General features: G+C 43.9%; 1 protein-coding gene across 2 annotated transcripts; it reads left to right on the forward strand.

The window, feature by feature from the left end:
- The first annotated feature begins 3,410 nt into the window (after window positions 1-3,410).
- Window positions 3,411-17,745, forward strand: LOC149454962 (arylamine N-acetyltransferase 2-like). 2 transcript variants are annotated; one of them, XM_089686903.1, is made up of 3 exons: window positions 3,411-3,461; window positions 11,413-11,506; window positions 16,838-17,745. In XM_089686903.1, exon 3 carries the CDS (start codon window positions 16,851-16,853, stop codon window positions 17,664-17,666), a length of 816 nt encoding a protein of 271 aa, XP_089543029.1. In that variant the 5' UTR covers window positions 3,411-3,461; window positions 11,413-11,506; window positions 16,838-16,850; the 3' UTR covers window positions 17,667-17,745. The 2 variants fall into 2 exon arrangements, with proteins under 2 accessions (XP_089543029.1, XP_089543030.1); XM_089686904.1 differs by lacking the exon at window positions 3,411-3,461 and having other exon boundaries at window positions 11,369-11,506; window positions 16,851-17,745.
- Window positions 17,746-24,358: the final 6,613 nt, after the last annotated feature.

Below are 24,358 nucleotides of genomic sequence, written 5' to 3' on the forward strand. Positions count from 1 at the left end.
TGGGTGGCACTGCTGGGCACTGATCATCTGTGCCCTGATGATCGGTGCCAATCTGTTCTCTGACAATTGCCGGTTATCGGCAGTACTTTCCTCACACTGCGACAACGTGAGGAAAGTGCAGCCGATAACCAGCAATTGCATTTACCCAGTGATTAGCATGTCATTGGACACAGCTGATCACGTAGTAAAAGGATGTTGTGATTGGCCTTTTACCTCATCATGTGATCAGCTGTGTCCATAGGACACAGTGATCACGGAGATCGCCAGCTGCGCGCAGCTGGGGGCACACGGGAGAGCATGTTCAGGGAGGACGTCATATGACGCCCTCCCAGAACTGGACAACCACATTGTAGCCATCATTCGGCTATAGCGCGGTTGCCAAGTGGTTAAACATGTCCAGTATAAAAAAAAATTAAAAAATAAAATTTTGTCAAAATTTAGGCCAAAATGTATTCTGCGACATGTCTTTGCTAAAAAAAATCCCAATACATGTAAATTAATTGGTTTATGCGAAAGTCATAGCATTTTTAAATGGCAGTATATATATACTGTAATGGCAGCGATCAGCAACTTGTAGCGGGACTTCAGCGAGCATTTTGACATTGGGGGGGAACTAACTTGGTGACACCAATACAGTGATCAGTACTAATAAAAAGCACTGACAGTGTACTAATGGCACTGGGCAGCAAGGGGTTAACATGTGGGGCAATCGAAGGGTTAACTGTGTGCTGTGTGAGTGCTTTACACTGTAAGCACACTGCTTTGTATGGCTGTGGTGTGTTTGCGTGTGTGCATGGAGGGGAGCTTTGAATTTTTTAAATTTAAATTCACTTTTTTAGTACTTTTTAAAGTGGTTCTAAATGCTCCCTCTTCTCGTTGGGTGAGACAGAAGCCATAGACCCCCCATGCTGTCAATCACAGCCACTGAGCCAATGAGAAGAGAGAGGGGGCAGGTCCGAGCCGAAGCTCCGTGTGTTAATGGCTACATGAAGCAGCGCATGCCCTCATAGCTAGCCGCTTACTGTGGGGACACCCGACAGGAGGGAGGGGCCAGGAGAGCCTGCGGGGGACCCAAGAAGAGGAGGATCCAGGCTGCTCTGTGCAAAACCACAGCACACAGCAGGTAAGTATGATATGTTTGTTAGAAAAAAAATCTAAGCCTATAGTATCGCTTTAAACTTTTTTCTTCATGTAACTTTATTGTTATTACCAGAGGGCGACGAGACCCCTTGTGATAACTCTCGGCAAGTGACAGGTAATCTTTATGGAGACATCAGGGCTCTATTAGACTCCTGATGACTCCTATGCCCTTCAAAGCAACTGCTGATAGATCATGTTAGATCAGCTGCTTCCTTGGCTGTAATGGCCAGGAAATGACAGCTCTGAAACCAGAAGTGACAAAATCCTTGTTACTTCCAGCTTCATTTATCACAGACGAGATCAGGGAAGGGATGTTCCTCCATCTCCTCTACAGGAAGGCGGATTGAGATTGTGGATTTGGGGTTTTCATGAGCTGTAAGCCATAATCATCACAATTATGACAAATCACGGCTTGAACTATCTTGCTTTGCATGTAATGAGTCTATCTCATATATTAGTTTCACCTTTTAAGTTGCATTACTGAAATAAATGAACTTTTGCATGATATTCTAATTTTTCAAATTTCATCTGTATTACTGTTTTGGAGACAACCCCAGATTCAAAATTTTCTTTCATGCTGGATAATAGTAGTCTCCAGGGCAGAGAGGGCAAATCTTTCTGATAGGGACACAGACAGCAAAACAAACCTGACAGGTGTTCTACACCCCCCTCCACTCCATCCAATACTAAAAAAACATTTTCCTTTAGTTATACTTTAAGGACCAATTCATACCAGAATGAGGTGTGGGAATCTCGCTTTTTCTGCACCGGCTTCGAAATGCATTGCACTTGCTCTGTGCAGCGGGGGTCACTGCAATGCTAATGACACCCCAAACACAGGTCACAAATGCAGTGCATTTGTCTGCACCGGATCGCATGGTACAGAAGTCCCATATCATCCAGTCGCTGTGCTTTTTGTAATGTAGTGTATGCACTAGTTTTGCTGCAGTCTGGTACATTTTCAGCCCGGCCAAATGAATAGACTGATATCGCACTGCACTCGGATCGCATGTGAATAGGTCAGGGATGTACAAAGCGTTCCTGTGCGATTCATGGTGTGGACCGGCCCTAACAATTTCACCCTGTATAAAATAACAGTGAATGCAGTTTTACACAATTTCACAGATATAAGAATAAATCTGCTTCTTCAAGACCAATGTGAATGCCATCTGTGGAAATATGTTGCTCAGTGGTCTATATCAGGGTTCAGCGTCGGTACGCTAGGAGGATTCTGGAAGCGCGGTGACATCATTTCCGGCGTGGCGGCCATATTTGAAATCCCTATATCGAATACCCATGCAAGGCATTCATAGCATGAGGTATAGGACCCATGTGAAAGACGAATCTATATGTGAGTGGGCATTTCTTACATGAGTTTTATTCAATAAATTGCGGTTTTACAATATGAAAGCCTTTTGTTTGTACATGAACCGGAGAGGAAGCTGCTGACAGAGTGTATATTTCTGGGGAAGATCCTGTGATACATCTGAGTGGTGTTTTATCCTAAGGCGAGCTGACCCTGCAGGGTTAATGTAAGGAGGTGAGGGGCCACTGTAGCCACTTTTGGATTTACACAGTGTGGACACTTGGGGGTTTATTTACTAAAGCTGGAGAGTCCAAAATCAGACTCCCTTCTGCACAGAAACCAATCAGCTTCCAGGTTTCATTGCCAAAGCTTCATTGAACAAGCTGAGGTTAGAAGCTGATTGGTTTCTATGCAGAAGGGAGTCTGATTTTGGACTCTCCAGCTTTAGTAAATAAACCCCTTGGTGTCACATGCATGAAGATTCTGTTTTTGGACACTATATATATGGACTTGTCTACATTGTGTGATTTTTATTTTGAGTGATTTTTCTGACAGTCTGATTGCTGTGATCACTTTGACACTTTGATTATTCCCGTGTGGAATACACGTGTTGCACTTTATATTTATATTTAACTTTTTTTGCACATTGCACTGATTTATTGCATATATATTTTATAATATTTTTATTTATATTTATGTATTTATATATTTGAGGTTTAGCGCTGCACTGTTTATTATTTATATCAGGGTTCAGCTACCTGCCAGCTGTGGGTGGGTGACTGGTAAACTGTGCGCCCCCCATGCCAACCTTCTGTAAGTGCTCTTCCCACCATATGTAGAACAGCACAGGGAAACAACACAGCTGTGTCCTGCACTCATCCCCGCCAGCCTTCCTCCCATGTCCATCCCAGACACTTCTTTGTGACATCTCATGGGCTGGATGACGGGAGAGCTGATAAGGGGCGGGAGAACAGGTAACTGTGGGACAGTTGGAGGAAGGAACACGCTGGAACAGGTAACTGTCTCACCACTGCTTCCCTCTGCTGCTTTACCTTTGTAAGGGTGGGTAAAAAATATTGTTTCCAGGCAGGGGAACAAAATGCCAATGGGCAAAGGAAAATGCTGGCTGGGTACAGGGGACAGATCTGCAGTTTGCCCTACATACCACTGACCCCTGCACTCTGCCTTACATACAAATGGCCCCTTTAGTCTGACTTATTATTATGTTTTCCTTTTAACAAAGGTGAACTTTTCCTTTTAAGGCCCTTTTCGCACAGGCCAGATCTGTTTTGTACAGTGAGGAATCTGTCCGATGATACAGTGCTAAGCAGGTGGATGACAGGTCTGTGTCTGCTCCGCCTATACAGAGCAGACATGGACACAGCCCACTCCACTCTATGGGCATCAATTTGTACTGCTGATCAAGGTAAGCCAGCAATGAATTAATATCCACTTTTGAAACACAGGAGGGTGCGAGCCTAGCTCGCCGTTGTACATGCATAAGTAAAATATCCAGATGGCTGCTCAATGGTACAAAAGTACACACGGGGTGAGGGGAGAGAGACGTGACAGGTAACACGTTTCACAATTGCTTTGCTTCTTCTGGACCTATGTGGTCACAACAAGTGTAAAACGTACATTACATGTCTCTCCCTCACCCCCCCCCCCCCCCCCCCATGTGTACTTTTGTACCATTGAACTGCTTTTATGGACTGATAAAGTGTTGCTCTGAACAAGGGAGTGCAGACATTGTCCTTATGCATGTACAGCGGTGAGCTAGACTCGCACCTCTCCTGTGTTTGGAAAGTGTCTGTTTACACCCCACTGCTCACCAATCCAATCCAGACATACGAGGGGCATGGATCCCCCTTCCATTTGCTTTTGCCGGATCAGAAGTAGCCGGGTGTAAACAGACATGATCGACTTCTGTCAAACTGGAATGTTGACAATTTTCATTCAATCAGGCAACTGGCTGCAGCGCTGATCAGTGTATTATGAACCCTCTCTCAAAATACAATAGCACAGAGGGGAGGATTCCACCACCCACCTTAAGTGTGTGGATGGGGGAATCGTTTTTTTATTTTTATCACCCTACTGGCTGATCAAAAAAAAGACGACCCATCTATGAGCAACCTAACACTGAGTGAGGTGTGAGCTGCTCTTTTATCAGGGTAACACAGTAGTAACTTCTATTCATTGGCAAAATGTATACTGCTCTTACAGGGTGAACCCAGCCCATTCAGCCAAGCCAGAACAGAGCCCATTCATCCAGGCCAGAACAGAGCCCATTCAGCCAGGCCAGAACAGAGCCCATTCAGCCAGGCCAGAACAGAGCCCATTCAGCCAGGCCAGAACAGAGCCCATTCAGCCATTCCAGAACAGAGCCCATTCAGCAGGCCAGAACAGAGCCCGTTCATCCAGGCCAGAACAGAGCCCGTTCAGCCAGGCCAGAACAGAGCCCGTTAAGCCAGCCCAGAACAGAGCCCATTCAGCCAGGCCAGAACAGAGCCCATTCAGCCATTCCAGAACAGAGCCCATTCAGCCATTCCAGAACAGAACCCATTCAGCCATTCCAGAACAGAGCCCATTCAGCAGGCCAGAACAGAGCCCGTTCATCCAGGCCAGAACAGAGCCCGTTCAGCCAGAACAGAGCCCGTTCAGCCAGCCCAGAACAGAGCCCATTCAGCCAGGCCAGAACAGAGCCCGTTCAGCCAGCCCAGAACAGAGCCCGTTCAGCCAGGCCAGAACAGAGCCCATTCAACCAGGCCAGAACATAGCCCATTCAGCCAGGCCAGAACAGAGCCCGTTCAGCCAGCCCAGAACACAGCCCGTTCAGCCATCCCAGAACACAGCCCGTTCAGCCAGGCCAGAACAGAGCCCGTTCAGCCAGGCCAGAACAGAGCCCGTTCAGCCAGGCCAGAACAGAGCCCGTTCAGCCAGGCCAGAACAGAGCCCATTCATCCAGGCCAGAACAGAGCCCATTCATCCAGGCCAGAACAGAGCCCATTCAGCCAGGCCAGAACAGAGTTCATGCAGCCTGGCCTGAACTCAAACCAAGCCATAGGACTAGAAGTACCTTAGATTGTACTCCCCCTGAGGGATAGGGACTGATGTGAATGTACTCCTAGATTGTAAGCTCCAAGGAGCAGGGCCCTCCTAACCCTCTTGTATTGAACTGTATTGTTGCTGTATTGTCTCCCATTCTACTGTAAAGCGCTGAGCAAACTGTTGACGCTATATAAATCCTGTATAATAATAATAATATATGTAAAAAAACTGCGTAAATTGACGGTGCTATATAAGTACCTGTAATAATAATGTGGTATTTAGATGCACAGTGGGTGCATACAGGTGACCGGACCATGGGAGCTGGCCTTACTTCTGGGCCTTCCATAGCCAGGAATTTGCCTGTAATGCTGGCTACACACTCTGCTGTCTGATTATACAGTCTCTTTGAAATCTTCTTGAGTTAAGACATAAAATCTGGCAGCCTACCTGACTGGCTATAAATTGAACAGGTGGTTTAGGTAAGTCCTTACCTTGCAAAGTTATGGGTAAAGCTAAAGAAGGATGTATAGAGATTGTACAAACAGACAGGTATGTGTGCTCCAGCTTACAGCGAGACTAAGCTGTTTTTAAATCTATTCAACTTTTTATTCATACCTCAAAAAGTCCCTTCTCCAAATGTCTTCTGTGATCAGATTCCCTATTAGAGGGTGGTTATGTTCATTCTTTATAGTTTCACAGTACTTAGGAATGTAGCCACCCTCCTAAAAAAAACAGTAAGCCACAGAAAAGCACAGTATGAAAAACATATTACAGGACCATTTAGAGGATATGTAAGGATTATTTTTGCAGAATAGGAATTAAAGATGAACTTGGGTGTCCTCCAAACGCATCTCTACCCAGACTCTGAACTTGCTCTCTTTTTTTTACTCCAATGAGCTGCAGGCCAAGTTCCACCCATATAAACAGGAATGGAGATTCTGTATAATGCCCAACAGAACAGACAGTGCACAGCCCATATGTGTTTATCTGCTGCTTCTCTGCTAAAAGGAAACAGGAACTTTTATTATAGAAAAAATACAATAGAGTTTAAACATAGATGCAGCTACACACTTATAAACACTGCCACCTACTGGTTGAAGAATATATTTCTACTGAATACTGATACTGATGTAGTTATTGTACAAAGATACATGACCATTGTATTCCAACCAGGGGCGGACTGACCATTTGGGAACTCGGGCAGTGGCCGAGGGCCCTTGGTCAGTAGGGGGCTCCATTAGATGCCCCTGGTGCCTTTTCATAGGCTTTTTTGGGTGTGGTTTGAGTGTGGGCAAGGACACAGGGGCCCCATGATCCCCTGTTGCCCGGGGGCCCCATGAGTTGTCAGTCCACCCCTGATTCCAACAAATGGCCTTGCCTTACGCTCACTGGAGTAAAAAAAAAAAAACAACAGAAGTTTGTAGTTTTGGTAGAGATGAGTCTGGAGGACGCCCAAGCTCATCTCCAATAAGGATATTGTTTAGTGTCACTCTACAGGAGATTGCACATTAATTGTACAGTAGGTTTGTAATGTGTGTTGCCAGGTTTAGTAACAAGGGATTTCAAGCAACCTGTTACAAGTGGCAGTTGAAGACAAGTAACACGCCCTGTTCATCTGATGCAGTAGACTGGTGGAATTTCGTCTGGAACATTCAGTCTATTTGCTGATGGTTAGTGGGGTCAAATTGATGTTTGTTTTCAGCTATAGTGACAAGAAAAGTTGAAAGAGCAGGATGGAAAATATTTCTTGTACAGACAAACCTTTAAAACCCCTTTCGCATGGGTAATTCACCTGTCAGATTTTTAGATGGATCCGACAGGAAGGTCCATGCATTCCTAGGACAGGCGGGTGTAAATGGACTTGTGTCCCTTTAACACCTGCCTACCTCATGGTCAGCTTAAAAAAAAAAGAAGAGGGGGATCTGTCCACTTCCATTTAGGCAGAACGGATCAGAGAGTAGTTGGGTGTAAACGGATAGCAGAGTCTGTCTACCCCCGGCCACCCATAAAGCAGAGTGGGCTCTGTCCATATCCGCACCGCATGAACTGACCAGACACAGACCTGTCATCTGCCCGCTCTGCTCTGCTCTGCCAGCAGTGAATCTGTGAGTGGATCCCCTACTGTCCGGAATGGAATGCACCCCGAAATGTTGATGTGGTTTTTGTTTCATGGAACGTTGTAACAACTGTAAATACATATTGTAATGGAACCTTTTTAACCACTTCAATTCCAGACACTCTCACCCCCTTCCTGTCCAGGCCAATTTTCAGCTTTTAGCGCTATCACACTTTGAATGACAATTGAGCGGTCATGCAACACTGTACCCATATGGATTTTTTAGCAATTTTTTTTAGACATAATACTTTATTTTGGTGGTATTTATTCACCACTGGGATTTGTATTTTTTTTTTTGCTATATAAATGAAAAAGTCCAAACATTTAAAAAAAAAAGTGTTTTTCTTATAAAATTTTGCATATAAATAGCAGTTTCCCCCTATGGGCGAGAAACTAGCAGCCCCCCAAAGACAAAAATCACTTCACTTCTCGTAGCTACATGCAGGGATGTCTTCTCTTCCCCCTACCAAGCTTCTCCCAGCTCCCTAGCCTGCAGGCACTACCAGCTCTCCTGGCCTCTCAGAAGATCTCCTGGATCAAGGATCAAAGATTTAGCTTGATGCTGTCCTTGGACAGATTGCTACATTTGGCAGTCTTTCCACTTGTAGATCCCAAAGTGTGCTGCTGTACTCACACTGTCCTTGCTTCCTGTTGCTCCAGGCCTTGATCTCATTCATGCCTTTCCACAGAATGTATCCTCCTGAGCCAGCCCAAGCCCAGCCTAGAGGTCACCCCCCCAGACCTAGGGAACCCCTCCTAGACCCAGACAGTCTCCTCAACACTCCATCTTCCACCTGACTCCTCTGTCAGCCTGACTCTCCCATACTTATAGACCAGTCCACCACTCTACCAGGGTTTTCAAACCTGGAATTGGTTGGACTCCATGAATATGCAGATTAGGCCTCTACTTCTTCTTACCGACCTCTGGAAGGTTCTATGGTCCTCCACAGTCAGGAGGAGGTGCTATAGCCACAATCTGTAGTGTCATCCAGTTGACCTGCAATAACCCAACCTCAATCACATAACCCACACAACTACCATGAGCCACACAATCATTTTACCTATACTATACTACACTATATTAGTATCTCACTAGAGGGTGCTACACATGTGCAAGAAAAAATGCATTTTGTAAATAATTTTCCTTGCATGTGATTGGGTATTCTTGAAGCTTCACCTAATTTACTAAGCTCTGGAACAACTGCACTTTGCAAAGTTGATGCTTTTAGTAAATCAGCCCCAATGATGACAAGAAAGTCAGGGCCTGGACTGAGCGAAGCTAAAGGGAGGGCCAGCATTACTGGGGCTTGCAGATGAGGTGGAGATGGGTTTTGGGTGGGAGTATAGGAGATGGGGGATGGTTACTTACCAGATTGGAGCAATCGGCCTGGAGGGTGGTCTTGCTAGGATGAGGAGAGAGGTTGGGATTTGTCGGGGGTTAGTCGGAGCTTGTGCCAGAGCTTGTGGTGAGGTTTCTCCCGCCCTCCCTTCCTGGAGCTGTTCAGTTGTTTTGCCTTCCTGTTTGGTTTGTTTGCTTTGATTATTGTTTATTCTTTTTGTGTTTGTCCTGTGTTGTTTGGTGTGGGTTCCTTCCTTTGTTTCTTTTCTTGACGTCCTGGGGTGTTGTCTGTTTCTGTTTGTCATGGTAGCTGGCAGGGGTAGCTGGGTCTTTGAAGGCAGTGCTGGAGTGACAAGTTGGTGGATTATGGGTTGGGCCCATCTTAGGTATGGGTGTCCCTTCCCAATTATAAGGTTGTTGGTAAGGTGGGAGGTCATTGGCTGTATCTGGGACTACGTAATTGTAGTATTGTCCCCGAGGCGGTGTGGCAGCGGCTGGGGGCCTTTTCGTTGGGCATCAGATACAGACAAGTTATTGGTGTGAGTAACAGAGCCTTCGAAGACCTGGGACCCGGTTGGGGATTGTTAACCACTTGCCGACCAGCCACTGTAGAAATACGGTGGCAGGTCGGCATGGCTGCGCAAAACGATGTTTTAAAACGTGCTTTTGCAAAACAGGTAGGGGGCACGTGTGAGGTGCGCCACCGCCCTACCTGCACCGCCAATCGGGGCCGCGGGTGTCAGTTGCTGGGTTACGGCCGGTCATTACCTACCGTGTCCCGGCGATTAGTGGCAATCACTGACAGGACGGCTGCAGTGTTTACACTGCAGCTGTGCTTTCTGTCAGTTCCCTGTCAGCTCTTGACATGCTGATCCGGAGAAAAGAGTTTATCTCTCCGGATCAGCGTGTTCCCATGTAGTACACACCCCTGCCCCCTAGTAAAACACTCCCCTCACACAGTTAACCCTTTCAGTGAATAAAAAAGTTAACCCCTTCCTCCCCAGTGCCATTAGTACAGTGTCAGTGTTTTTTTTTTTGCACAGATCACTGTATTGGTGTCACTGGGGATGTCAGTGACCCCAAGTCAGTTCCCCCCCAGTGTCAGAATGTTCGCCGTCCCTCAGTCCTGCAATAAGTCACTGATCGCCGCCATAAGGCACTGATCGCCACCATAAGTCGCTGATCTCCGCCATTATCATTTGTGAATGCTATAACTTTCACGTAAACCAATTAATTTACACGTATTGGGGTTTTTTTTTATAGCAAAGACATGTCGCAGAATACATTTTGGCAGAAATTTATGACTAAATTTGATTTTTACATTTTTTTTACTGGACATGTTTTATAACAAAAAGTCCAAAATATTGTTTTTTTTCCTCAGAATTGTCAGCCTTTTTTTTTTTATAGCGCAAAAAATAAAAAACGCCCAGGCGATCAAATACCACTGAAAGAAAGCTCAATTTGTGGGAAAAAAAGGATGTCAATTTCATTTATGTACCGTATTGCATGACCGCGCAATTGTCCGTTAAACTAGCGCTGCGCTGTATAGCAAAAAAATGGCGTAAATTGCAGTGTCTATACCATAGTTTGTAGACGCTATAACTTTCACACAAAACAATCAATATACATTTATTGGAATTTTTTTTACCAAAAACATGGAGCAGAATACATTTTGGCCTAAATTTATAACTAACTTTGAGTTTACTATATATTTTTTATAGCTGAAAGTAAAAAATATCATTTTTCTTCAAAATTTTTGTTTTTTTTTTGTTTATAGCATGAAAAATAAAAAGCACACAGGCAATCAAATACCACCGAAAGAAAACTCTATTTCTGTGAAAAAAAGGACGTAAATTTCGTTTGGGTGCAGCATTGCATGAACGCGCAATTATCAGTTGAATTAGTGCAGCGCCGAGTAGCAAAAAAGAGGCCTGGTCATTAAGGGGGGTAAATCCTCAGGAGGGCAAGTGGTTAAGGGGGGTAAATCCTCAGGAGGGCAAGTGGTTAAGGGGGGTAAATCCTCAGGAGGGCAAGTGGTTAAGGGGGGTAAATCCTCAGGAGGGCAAGTGGTTAATGTCGGTTATTATTATGTAATTGTACCAGAAGAAGTGCTATGTTATGTAAGAGTTATGTTAAATGGGGCTGCTATGGACGTTTTTTTCACCAAAAAGGAGAGTCGCGTGGTTATTTCAGGTGGGGGTGGTTGTTTTTAAGGTGTAGGCGGTAAGTACTAGCCTCGATATTCTGCATGTCCCGCAGTCAAGAATGTTCTGACCAGTGATAATGTTTGAGTAAAAAATTGTGTATGGCCAGCTTTTCACACACATGGCTGTGGATTGCAGCTAGATTGCTATAGCTCATGTTCCAATCAGTGGAGTACACCTAAGGAAAACACTATGAGTACTGTGGAGGTGCTGGCTCTGCTGCTGAAAAAATGACTTCATCTCTCTGTACATTGTCCAGGAACACAGCAGTGGCTGGAATCACGAGACGTCACGTGACTTCTTGTCTTCCTGTTTCACTTTGGAAGTTGATTTGGACACGGTCCTTCCAGAAGGTGGGTTTATGATTCATTTCTGTATAAGAGATAAAACTTTGTAAAAGAAAGCCATGCATGCTTCTAGGTGTCACACTGATTCCGTGATTGCTGGTGATCTGCATACATTCACATTCCATTCCAGCCTTGTAATAATAAAATAGAACAGTTCAAACACAGCAGAGTAGGATGGGAAAAACTGCCACTGACCCGCAAGGTAGCACTGCTCAGCAAAATGCAATTCAGAATTGAAATGCTGCGTTCCAGATTTCAAGGTCTAAAAAGATTAAAATGGTTGTAAACTTCAGACATGAAATATGAACAAAGTATATCCCTCTATAGTGTGTGTTTGTCTCACTCTCTACTCCTGTTCGAGAGCTTAGTAAATGAGGTAAAGCTTCCCTTTGCAAAGAATACCAAATCACATGCAAGGAAATTTAAAAAACAGCATTTTTGATGCTGTTGGTGGACGTCAGCAGAGCTTCTGCTCATTTCCTCTGGAGCAACTGCATTTTGCAATGTGTACAGCCTGTTTGCCTTTACTAAATCAACCCCAAAGTGTAATTTGTTTGCTGCCGCAGTCCTCTGCTATCTACATTAACCACAGCTGACACCAAGGAAAAAATGGTGACAGGAAAAGGATCTTCAGCACACAGCTTGTGATTGACAGCCTCAGCTCTGTTCTTGTGTACTGTGGGAAGGGGGTGTGTCTCTTCCCTCCAATCAGCTCTCAGAGCTCTACTCACTAAGCTCTGCAGAATGTAACTTCAGCTCTCCATCCCTTGTTTTCTGGAAGCTCAGGCAAGCTGTATAAATTCTGGACTTTGAATGGCTGTAGAAAAGAGTATACTGCAGATAAACAGGTACAACTTATGTAGGAGGATTTGTTTTATCTCTGTTTATCACCAGGCCAGGTAATTCACTCCAATGGATATATGTAAGGGTTTACAATCACTTTTAGTTTTTTTTTTAATCAACACAAGGGACAGTATGTATAATTATTAAGAAGTGTCCTTTGTGCTGTCCTACCACACCACTACAGTGGTAAAGTGGTAATCCTCCAGTGCTGTGGGGCTTAATACAGTTGGTGGACCTGTCACCTGCAATTGTCAAGAGGGCCAACTATGCCTGCCCCCTCCCGCCCAATCATGGAACTAAAGATTCCATCAATAAAAAGTGCTCTATGAGGATGAGCAGATGGATCTTTCATCCATCTGCCCATCCTCCATTCATAGAGCACGTTTTATTGATGGAAGCTATAGTACAGCTTCCATGATTGGAGGAGGGGGGCGGAAAGGGCAGGCATAGTTGGCACTCTTGACAACTGCCTATGACAGACATGTCATCATGGATGCTCACTAAACTATTTCTCGCTGTCGGCACTGTATGAACTGCATGTATTTTTAGCTATATTTGGAATGCAGCGCTGTGTTCTGGTAGCGGGACTGGGACTTCGAGTCAGACTAAGTATTGCTCAGCCATTCACAGGAATCTTTGTATTTTCTGAATGAACACAATTTTATTTTCTGATTGAATAAAAAGCTTGCTGTGATTGTCTGAGGCAGAGATTGTGACATGATCTGCCCGCCTCTCCACCTCTGCCAGTCAGAGGAAGCTTTGTATTCATTCAGAAAATACAAATCTTCTTGTGAATGGCTGAGCAGTGCTCATCCCGACTTGATTTTGTTCCGGGATCAGGACGGGAAGACCCATCCCACTGCTGGAACACAGCGCTGTATACAGTATGTAAATGAGGCTACGTACGGATCAGGGGCGGACTGACCATTCGGAAACTCGGGCACTGCCCGAGGGCCCAGGGTCAGTAGGGGGCCCCATGAGATGCCCCTGGTACCTTTTTCATAGGCTTTTTTGAGTTTGGGCAAGGACACAAGGGCCCCATGATCCCCTATTGCCCGGGGGCCCCATAAGTTGTCAGTCCGCCCCTGGTACGGATCACACAAGGCTGACAGCTGTTGCATGTGTTAGTGAAGGAAATTGTTTGTTTGGACCAGCTTGGTCCAAAAAAACTAATTAATGTTCACTAACACATGGAGATGGGCTTTAAAAGTAACACCAGGCTGCTTAGTTTTATCTCCTACATCCTGAAGTCTAGGCAGTCAATTCTGTCACTTTCCAATGACTGCTGCATTGAATATCTCAGGGAGCATTCAGACTATTTATACCAACCTTGAAGGATGCCAAAAACATTGTACATCACTATGTCATTGAAAGCCATATTAAACCCCAAACCTCTGCAGCTTACCAATCATTAGATATGATGGCTGCATTTGTTTTATTTTTTTCCCCTCTGTTTTTACCTGGTGATCTGGCCAGTAACACACCTGCTGTATTAGAGAGCCTCTGTTCTGGAGCACAGGGGCAGATTTGGACAGCAGCATTGTGAGTCTAAGAGGAGGGGGTGTTAGATGTGTTAGCAGATTTAGATACACTAACAAATTGAAGCCAAACTCCAACTCAAACTGCAGTTACACAAGCAGTTTTCCTTTATGGATAAAGTTTTTACATAAATAAATAAAAGCTAATCAATGTAAGCACTCCTGTCAGTTGTAATTAGTTTGTCTCAACCCTCTAACTGCTACATTTTTAGGAGAACGTTTTCTATTAAAAAAAAACAACAGACTTACTGGATAGAGCACCAGGTGAAAATAAAAGAGCCTAAAAAAGAAAATTAAAGCAGCTACCTCATCCAAGAATTGGTGACCTGAAAAAAATAAATGTTTCCTTTTGGGTTTAATACCCCTTTATTTTATTATTTTTTAAGTCAGGGTATTTTCCATCTTTTTTTGTTACTTTTTTCAATTTTCCGATAAGGGTTCCCACTAAGCTATTTACCCCCATCCATTGTCAGCACTCGCTCCTCTCCCCTGAAGCCACGCTGACTGACTCAGGGGAGTCAGATCCTGTGACCGGACCAGAGTGGCATGAAACAAGGTAAGAATACACACTGCTCAACAAAATTAAAGGAATACTTTGAAAACACATCAGATCTCAATGGGGAGAAATCTCCTGCTGGATATCTATACTGATATGGACTGGGTAATGTGTTAGGAACATAAGGATGCCCCATCGTTTGATGGAAATGAAAATTATCAACCTGCAGAGGACGAAATTCAAAGACCGAAAATCAAAGTGAAAAAATGATGCAGCAGGCTAGTCCATTTTGCTGAAATTTCATTGCAGGAACTCAAAATGGTACTCAGTAGTTTGTATGGCTCCAACGTGCTTGTATGCATGACAACGTTAGGGCATGCTTCTAATGAGATGATGGATGGTGTCCTGGGGTCTTTCAGATCTGGACCAGAGCATCACTGAGCTCCTGGACAGTCTGAGGTGCAACCTGGTGGTGTCGGATAGACCGAAACATGATATCCCAGAGATGTTCTATTGGATTTAGGTCAGGCGTGCGTGGGGGCCATTCAATGGTGTCAAGTCCTTCCTCCTCCAGGAACTTCCTGCATACTCTCACCACATGAGGTCAGGCATTGTCATGCATCGGAAGGAACCCAGGACCCACTGCACCAGCATAGGGTCTGACAATGGGTCCAAGGATTTCATCCCAATACCTAATGGCAGTCAGGGTGCCATTGTCTAGCCTGTAGAGGTGTGTGTGTGTCCCTCCATGGATATGTCTGCCCAGACAAGACCAACGCTCATGCTGAATGATGTTGCAGGCAGCATAAAGTTCTCCACGGTTTCTCCAGACCCTTTCACGTCTGTCACATGTGCTCAGGGTGAACCTGCTCTCATCTGTGAAAAGCACAGGGCGCCAGTGGCGGGCCTGCCAATTCTGGTGTTCAATGGCAAAAGTCAATCGAGCTCTATGGTGCCAGGCATTGAGCACAGGGCCCACTAGGGGATGTCAGGCCCTCTGGCCACACTCATGAAGTCTGTTTCTGATTGTTTGGTCAGAGACATTCACACCAGTGGCCTGCTGGAGGTCATTTTGTAGGGCTCTAGTAGTGCTCATCCTGTTCCTCCTTGCACAAAGGAGCAGATACCGGTCCTGCTGATGGGTTAAGGACCTTCTACGGCCCTGTTCAGCTCTCCTAGAATAACTGCCTGTCTCCTGAAATCTCCTCCATGCTCTTGAGACTGTGCTGGGAGACACAGCAAACCTTCTGGCAATGGCAAATATTGAGGTGCCATCCTGTAGGGTCCAGGTATCACCTCATGCTACCAGTAGTGACACTGACCCTAGCCAAATGCAAAACTAGTGAAAAACAGTCAGAAAAGATGAGTAGGGAAAACAATGTCAGTGGCCTCCACTTGTAAAACAATTCCTGTTTTGGGGGTCACCTCATTGTTGCCCATCTAGCGCATCTGTTGTTAATTTTAGTAACACCAAAGCAGCTGAAACTGTTTACCAACCCCCTCTGCTACTTAACTGACCAGATCAATATCCTAGGAATTTAATTGACTTGATGCTATACTCTGATTAAAAAGTGTTCCTTTCATTTTTTTGAGCAGTGTACATCTTTCCTATACTGGTTCGTTAGCATAGGTATTGGGGGGAGGATGCAGTTTTAAGGCTTGTTAAGTGTAAGACATGCTGATAGGAATTGGATCCTGTCTAAATTGTCCCTAGTATGTGTATGTAGGAATGTAAGTTAGGGACTTTAGATTGTACGCCCCTTGAGGGTTAGGGACTGATGCGAAGGTACAATATATACGTAAAGCGCTGCGTGAATTGATGGCGCTATATAAGTACCTGAAATAAATAAATACATAATAAATAAGTGTAGGCTGGAATGTCACTTTAAGGGTTAAATATTCAGGTTAGGGAGGGTTAAATGTATTAGGTGTTATAAGAATATGTAAACCCAACATGTCATATTCCTGATATGTGCCTGCTATACTATGTATACTTGTATGAAAAAGTATCCTGTTTTCTTTGTGTGGAATCCCTGGTGTTTCTGCCAGTCCCTCTGCTTCCCTATTAAAAACTGACCACACTAGGCATGAGAACACACCATGATCAGTTCTCCAGCTGTGCTGAGCCTGCTTTCCTCCAATGATCAGACGTGTCCTGACACCCGACACCCCTCCCCCCCCCCACATACACACACACATGTCCTTTCACTGGGAAGATCAATATACTGCTATTTCTCCTCCCCTAGCTCTTATGCAGCTGAGAACAGAGGGTATGTAATCACTTATAAAAAAAATACTTTTAGCTAATCTTTGTGAAACCTATTCTAATAAGTTCTTTTAATATTTGTACTCTTACATAGAGTTCTGAATAATTCAGCTGTACCCATACTTGGAATGTGGGCTTTGAAATGGTTAATATAAACATAGTAGCAGATTACCTCTTTGTTTTTTATTGCACAGAAAACCGGTTTAGATGGATCTGAAGTCATATTTCAAACGAGTCAATATGAGAGACCCTGGGCCACCTTCCCTTTCGGCACTGCGGGAGCTACATCGTCGTCATGTCCTCTCTGTGCCTGCAGAAAACCTAGGTATTCACAGTGGGGAAAAAATTATACTGGAAATGTCATCGATCTATGAGAAGATTGTTGTGGGAAAACGCGGTGGGCTCTGTTATGAGAGCAATGGCCTTTTCTTGTGGGTGCTAGAAGAACTGGGGTACAAGCCCAAGGTATTATCAGCAAGAGTGAGGAACAAAACCTGTGGTGTTTATGGACCTAAATTTGATCATCTGCTAATGATAGTAGAGCTAGAAGGAAGAAAATGGCTTTGTGATGTTGGGTTTGGAGAGGGTTTTATTGACCCAATTCTACTGGAGGATGGATGGGAAGAGGAGCAGGACAATGGAGTTTTTAGGTTACGGGTGGAAAGAGAGACATGGTACTTAGAGAGAAAAGATGGTGACCTCTGGAGAAGTCTTTATAAATTCACCCTTGAAGAATGGAGGTTCGAAGACTTCAAGGAGATGTGTGAATATCACCAAACTTCACCAAGTTCCATATTTACCTGCAAGTCCCTTTGCTCCCTTCAGCTCTTGCGTGGAAGACTGACATACATGGGGCACAGACTGATAACTACAGAATTTACCAGAGGGGGTGGGTGTGTGAAAACTACCCGAGACCTCAATGAGGATGAGATACCTGATCTGCTAAGAGACAGGTTTGGAATTGTCTTGAAGGGAAAACTTATACCAAAGGATGAAGCCATCATACCTCCAAACTCATGTTAAAAATGATGGGTTTTATTTTTAACTTTGGGTGTTCATCTGGCTATGACCTATAAAATAAAGTAGTGTTGTTACAGGTGAAGTTTTAAAATTGTTGCTGAATTTTATGGTTTTTAATTATACTAGCCACTGTGTTCCTGTTCATGATCATAATTTAGGGAGTGGATACATTTCCTAAAGCATTTATTGTTTAACAAAAGGAAATTAGTTCGATGTGTGTTTTACTTCTGTGTTTTAAAATTGATTTGTCCAGGATGGAGGAGAATTTCAACACCTTATTACGGTTGAGGAGAATGATTACAGGGGGAAGGAGAATGTAATCAAGGAGAATGACCAGAGATGTAGGAAAAGTCAACAAAGCTGGAAGTGGAAAAGGATAATCACGTTATGGGCATGGGCAGTGGAGGACCATAATGACCAGACAGTAGAATGAGCAGAGATGAAAGTAAGGAAGTACAGGTGAATAATCACAGAGAAGAGGATAGTGGGCTTCAATCAAATTAGTGGAGAATAAGGGAGGAAGGCAGGCATAGATGGAAATGTTGGAGAATGGGCAAAGTGGGGAGAAGCATGACCACAGAGAGGACAGTGTGTACAGCTAAAAAAAGAGGCAGACCAGAGCGGAATACAGGCATGGATGGAAAATGTTGCAGAATGATCATAGAGGGGAGGAGAGTGGGCATCGGTTGAAGTGAAGGAGAATGATCACAAAAAAACAGGACACTAAGCATAGACCAGAGGACAGGGGTCAAAGAGGTGGACAGGCATGGATGAGAATGTTAGAGAATGAGCATAGAGGGCAGGACAGTAGGCATGGATGGAAGTAGAAGAGAAGGATTGTGCAGTGAAATGGGCTTGAAGTGAAGGAGCATGTCCCAAGGATAGTTGGCATGGATAGATTCGGAGGAGTGTGGTTACAGAGGGAGGTGAGAAAGCTGGGAAAGAAGCGGAGGAATATGATGAGGAGGAACAGCAAGCATGGATGGATACAGAAGGTAGTGGTCACAAGGGGGAAGAGCACACAAGCAGGGATTAAAGTTGAAAATAAAGACCAAAGAGCAATCTTTAATGGAAGTGGAGGACAATAAAATGACTAAAGGAAAGCAAGCATGGAAGATGGAAGTGGAAAAGAAAGAATATAGGAGGTCATGTACAAACAGTTGCTTCTCTATTTGTGGCCAGACATGCAATTCTTCCTCAAGCATTTATGCTATTAGTAAGGCAAGGGAGGTGTCAGTAAATCTGCAGTAATTTCTTCAGCATGATGTCCACAAATAGTACCATCTATTAAATAAAGAATCTCGAGTAGATCATGTCAGACTTTACCATTAATCTGTATTCCACGTGCTTAGCGTGATTAAACTGTGCAATTTGGGTTCTGTGCCAAAATAGCTAAGTATGTCATGACAATATAATTCACTGATTAACAGTTGGTGCTGTCCTTGATATGTTAGATTCACGAAGTCAGCACAGGTCAATCAGGTTAAAACTGCTCACACTGCAATTTATCCTAAAAAAAGTGAGCTCTGTCTAGTGAGAACAGTAATTTGCAGTTCCAACAATATAGTTTATATCATTAAGCTATACAATCAGCTTTTGTTTCAATATAATAACTACTCTAGATGTGGTCTCCACCTTTAACAGCTACCATTCAAACATAGCTAGTTAGGTCCAGGTGTCTCAAGTGTGGGATGTTTTACTGAAAGGGTGGCAAACTGACAATAAAGCAGTCTGGAGAGGAATATTTTTAAAACAGTACAGCCAAAGCTCTTTTGGCTGTACTTCTGTGGATCACAGGAGTGCAGTTTGTTTTGCACTCCTGTAACCTGTTTTCAGCTGACTGTAGGCTAAAGCCTGCCCTCGGCTGACATCACTCAGCCGGTCCATGCTGGGAACAGATCCTGACATTAAAGTTGGGATCCACCCCAAAGTCTGGAGCAGCACCTGGCTCAGACTCTTAGCGAGCAGTGGTGACTGCCAGTCACCGCTCTCTGCTCAGGGCGGCTGTGAGAACTAAGGAGGAGCTAGCAGAGCGCGATGTCATCACCGCCGGAGCCACGAGGAGGCCCGGCAACCATCTTTCATAGGGTCAGTGCTGCAGTACTCTGCTGTTTTATTATTGGCATTTATTTTGCATACTGCCCTGTATATTGACCTTCTTTTTAACTTTGAATGAAATAAATTATCACTGGAACCAGGGGCAGACTGACCATTTGGAAACTCGGGCACTGCCCGAGGGCCCAGGGTCAGTAGGAGGCCCCATGAGATGCCCCTGGTACCTTTTTCATAGGATTTTTTGAGTTTGGGCAAGGACACAGGGGCCCCATGATCCCCTATTGCCCGGGGGCCCCATGAGTTGTCAGTCCGCCCCTGACTGGAACATACTACACTATTGGCACTATTTCTGGGCTCCAATGTGGAGCTATTAAACCCGCAGAGAGATCTTATTGCATCCAGTATCCAGAGGAGGGAGCCCTGTACCCAGGCTGTGAACCCATCTATCCTTAAGGGGACCTCTGGACCCAGCAGATTCTCACTTCCATCTAAGCTTGATGACCATTACCTAGAGGGAAGCTCACCGTCTGCCTACTGCTAAGTTCTACCTGGTGCTTATACACATACAGTGGGGATCGAAAGTTTGGGCACCCCAGCTAAAAATTTGTATTAATGTGCATAAAGAAGCCAAGAAAAGATGGAAAAATCTCCAAAAGGCATCAAATTACAGATTAGACATTCTTATAATATGTCAACAAAAGTTAGATTTTATTTCCATCATTTACACTTTCAAAATAACAGAAAACAAAAAAATGGCGTCTGCAAAAGTTTGGGCACCCTGCAGAGTTAATATCTTGTAATGCCCCCTTTGGCAAGTATCACAGCTTGTAAACGCTTTTTGTAGCCAGCCAAGAGTCTTTCAATTCTTGTTTGAGGTATCTTTGCCCATTCTTCCTTACAAAAGTCTTCCAGTTCTTTGAGATTTCTGGGCTGTCTGTCACGCACTGCTCTTTTAAGGTCTATCCATAGATTTTCAATTATGTTGAGGTCAGGAGATTGTGAAGGCCATGGCAAAACCTTCAGTTTACGCCTCTTGATGTAATCCCCTGTGGATTTCGAGGTGTGTTTAGGATCATTATCCATTTGTAGAAGCCATCCTCTCTTTAACTTCAGCTTTTTCACAGATGGCATCAAGTTACCATCCAAAATTTGCTGAAATTTTATTGAATCCATTTTTCCTTCTACTCGTGAGATGTTCCTTGTGCCACTGGCTGCAACACAACCCCAAAGCATGATTGATCCAACCCCATGCTTAACAGTTGGACAGAGGTTCTTTTCATTAAATTCTGTGCCCCTTCTTCTCCAAACGTACCTTTGCTCATTCCGGCCAAAAAGTTCAATTTTAACCTCATCGGTCCACAGAACTTGTTTCCAAAATGCATCAGGCTTGTCTATATGTTCATTTGCAAAGTTCAAACGATGATTTTTGTGGTGAGGACGTAGAAGAGGTTTTCTTCTGATGACTCTTCCATGCAGACCATATTTGTACAAGTATCTCTTTATAGTGGAATAGTGTACCACAACTCCAGTGTCTGCCAGATCTTTCTGGAGGGATCGTGCAGTCAAACGTGGGTTTTGAATTGTTTTTCTCACAATCCTGCGAGCTATTCTGTCTGATATTTTTCTTGGTCTTCCAGATGTTGCTTTAACTTCCACTGTTCCTGATGACTGCCATTTCTTAATTACATTCCGAACAGAGGATATTGACATCTGAAAACGCTTTGCTATCTTCTTATAGCCTTCTCCAGCTTTGTGAGCGTCAACTATTTTCAGTTTCAGTTTTCTAGACAACTGCTTAGAAGAACCCATGGTGCTGATTGTTGGGGCAAGGTCAGATGAGTCTGGGCATTTAAAACCTTTGAGATTGACATAACCTGGTCTTCCCAGACGATGATAGAGAACAATCCATGACACTGGCAGGTCTAAGCTTTGCAAAGGGGGCAGTGCATGCTATAAATTCTGCAGGGTACCCAAACTTTTGCAGACGCAATTTTTTTGTTTTCTGTTATTTTGAAAGTGTAAATGATGGAAATAAAATCTAACTTTTGTTGACATATTATAAGAATGTCTAATCTGTAATTTGATGCCTTTTGGAGATTTTTCCATCTTTCCTTGGCTTTTTTATGCAGATTAATACAATTTTTTAGCTGGGGTGCCCAAACTTTCGATCCCCACTGTATATGCGCATTACCTATGCGTAGTCGGTGAGTGCGCATTGTTACTGTTGATTCCTGTCACAAGTCTTTAAGAGAGCTGCTGTCTTGGAGATTATCACCTGTGCCATTTTTTAGAACATTGTTCACTGAACGAATTTATATATATATATATTGATATATTTATTCATACACTATTGGCGCTGCACTTCCTTTATTTATTTTAACTTGGAGGTTACTGTGGTTTCTGAGTGTTCCAGCTGCTACCTTTGTGAAGAGCGCTCACTATATTGCCTTTTACTCATCTCCTGTACTATGTCCGCAGTCTCTGGTCATCTCCTGTACTGTGTCCGCAGTCTCTGGTCACCTCCTGTACTGTGTCCGCAGTCTCTGGTCCATCTCCTGTGCTGTCCGCAGTCTCTGGTCAACTCCTGTACTGTGTCCGCAGTCTCTGGTCATCTCCTGTACTGTGTCCGCAATCTCTGGTCATCCCCTGTACTGTGTCCGCAGTCTCTGGTCATCCCCTGTACTGTGTCCGTAGTCTCTGGTCATCCCTTGTACTGTGTTCGCAGTCTCTGGTCATCTCCTGTACTGTGTCCGTAGTCTCTGGTCATCTCCTGTACTGTGTTCGCAGTCTCTGGTCATCTCCTGTACTATGTCCGTAGTCTCTGGTCATCTCCTGATACTATGTCTGCAGTCCATTGGTTCAGAATATTTTTTTTCTTGTTTTCCTCCTCTAAAGCCTAGGTGCGTCTTATGGTCAGGTGTGTGTTATGGAGCGAAAAATACGGTACATTTAAGGGATAACAAAGCAATATAATATGAATATAAAATGGGAAACATTACATGCTTATTTACAATATTGTAAAGTATTTTCTGCGTGCTTTATGCTCTTATTAATAAATATAAATAAACAGCGCAAACATAGACCTCTATATCAAATCAATATACAAAGTGCAAACATATATAGAAAATTATATTAATAGTGAAGTCCATCATGATTAATAAACAACAAAAGTTCAGAAATCTCAAAAATATTTTGTGCAAAAAGAAATTTTCAAATTCTTCTTCTAATATAAAGAAAAAACTTCCACCTTCCACCCGTGAAAACCAACATCAAATGCACTCACCAGATTTAGGTGAGTGAAACGCCTTTTAGGAATTTTTATGGGATCCTAAACCCTCTTTCGTATCCACTCTATAGGAATCCTCACCTTCAGTGTAGGCTCCACCATCCAACCGGGGAGAAAAAAAATCTTGAGAACGCCCGATGGGAGGGGCGAAACGCGTTGACGCATTTCCGGTTGTTACCCCGTACGTCTGACGTCACTTCCGGTGAGTGGAGCGCACGCTGAGCGGTGCGTTCCAGCGGCCATTTTTTGGGATCTGTGCTTGTTTGGTCTCTGTGGAGCTTCTGCTGTAACCTGGAGCTGTGATGTGAGATTCCGTGGGAGGTTGCCTTACATTCATTGTCCATCTGGAAGAAGCTTGTCCTAATAAATATGCCTTTTTAAAGTGATTTAAATGTGAGTGGCCTTAATCCTTGATTTTACTTATAAATGGTATTTTGCAATATTACACTATCTGAGATTTTTTTCTCCCCGGTTGGATGGTGGAGCCTACACTGAAGGTGAGGATTCCTATAGAGTGGATACGAAAGAGGGTTTAGGATCCCATAAAAATTCCTAAAAGGCGTTTCACTCACCTAAATCTGGTGAGTGCATTTGATGTTGGTTTTCACGGGTGGAAGGTGGAAGCTTTTTCTTTATATTAGAAGAAGAATTTGAAAATTTCTTTTTGCACAAAATATTTTTGAGATTTCTGAACTTTTGTTGTTTATTAATCATGATGGACTTCACTATTAATATAATTTTCTATATATGTTTGCACTTTGTATATTGATTTGATATAGAGGTCTAGGTTTGCGCTGTTTATTTATATTTATCACATTTTGTGTTTACCACATTGCACAGCAGCAAGATAGATCCTGTAGTAGGGTGTTTCACTTGGCGCAGGAAGAATTTTTAGTTTTTTAGTTTTTTTATGCTCTTATTGATGAAGCCAAACAAGGGGACTTTAATTACTCCATTATGGAGGTCTCCAGTTAATGTGTTTTCTCAGTTGTAGGGTCTGTTTCTTCCATTATGGTATCTTTGGGTTCCAGTGTAGGGGTCCCCTATTACTTTGTCCTCCAGTACAGGCACCCCTTTAATCTCTACTCCAATACAGGGGTCCCCCTTTACTTGTCAGGTATCTGTGATAGTGAGCCCTTGTGGTTTGCCAACTTTGGGTTCCCCATGACATGGAGTCTAAGCCATAGCCTGCTTCTTCACCAGGTCCCCTGATGGTGGGGATGGACTTGCAGCAAGCTGGAACCAGATTGTGGCACCCAGGTATGCCCATCTGAGAATGCAGAGTATCAGGAAAGGAAAACCAGGAAACAAGCCAAGGTTAGGGCAGACAGCAGGCAAGCAGAGATGGTAGACA

The sequence above is a fragment of the Staurois parvus genome, unplaced genomic scaffold (genome assembly GCF_062004578.1).
Source record: "Staurois parvus isolate SC_StPar_1 unplaced genomic scaffold, SC_StPar_1.0 ptg000414l, whole genome shotgun sequence".
In the NCBI taxonomy this organism is placed as follows: Eukaryota; Metazoa; Chordata; class Amphibia; order Anura; family Ranidae; genus Staurois; species Staurois parvus.

Coding starts and splice junctions, on each gene's coding strand:
- LOC149454962 (XM_089686904.1), top strand. CDS start 11,384: ATGACTTCATCTCTCTGTACATTGTCCAGGAACACAGCAGTGGCTGGA. Junction 11,507..16,850: donor GGACACGGTCCTTCCAGAAG/GTGGGTTTATGA, acceptor AAACCGGTTTAG/ATGGATCTGAAGTCATATTT.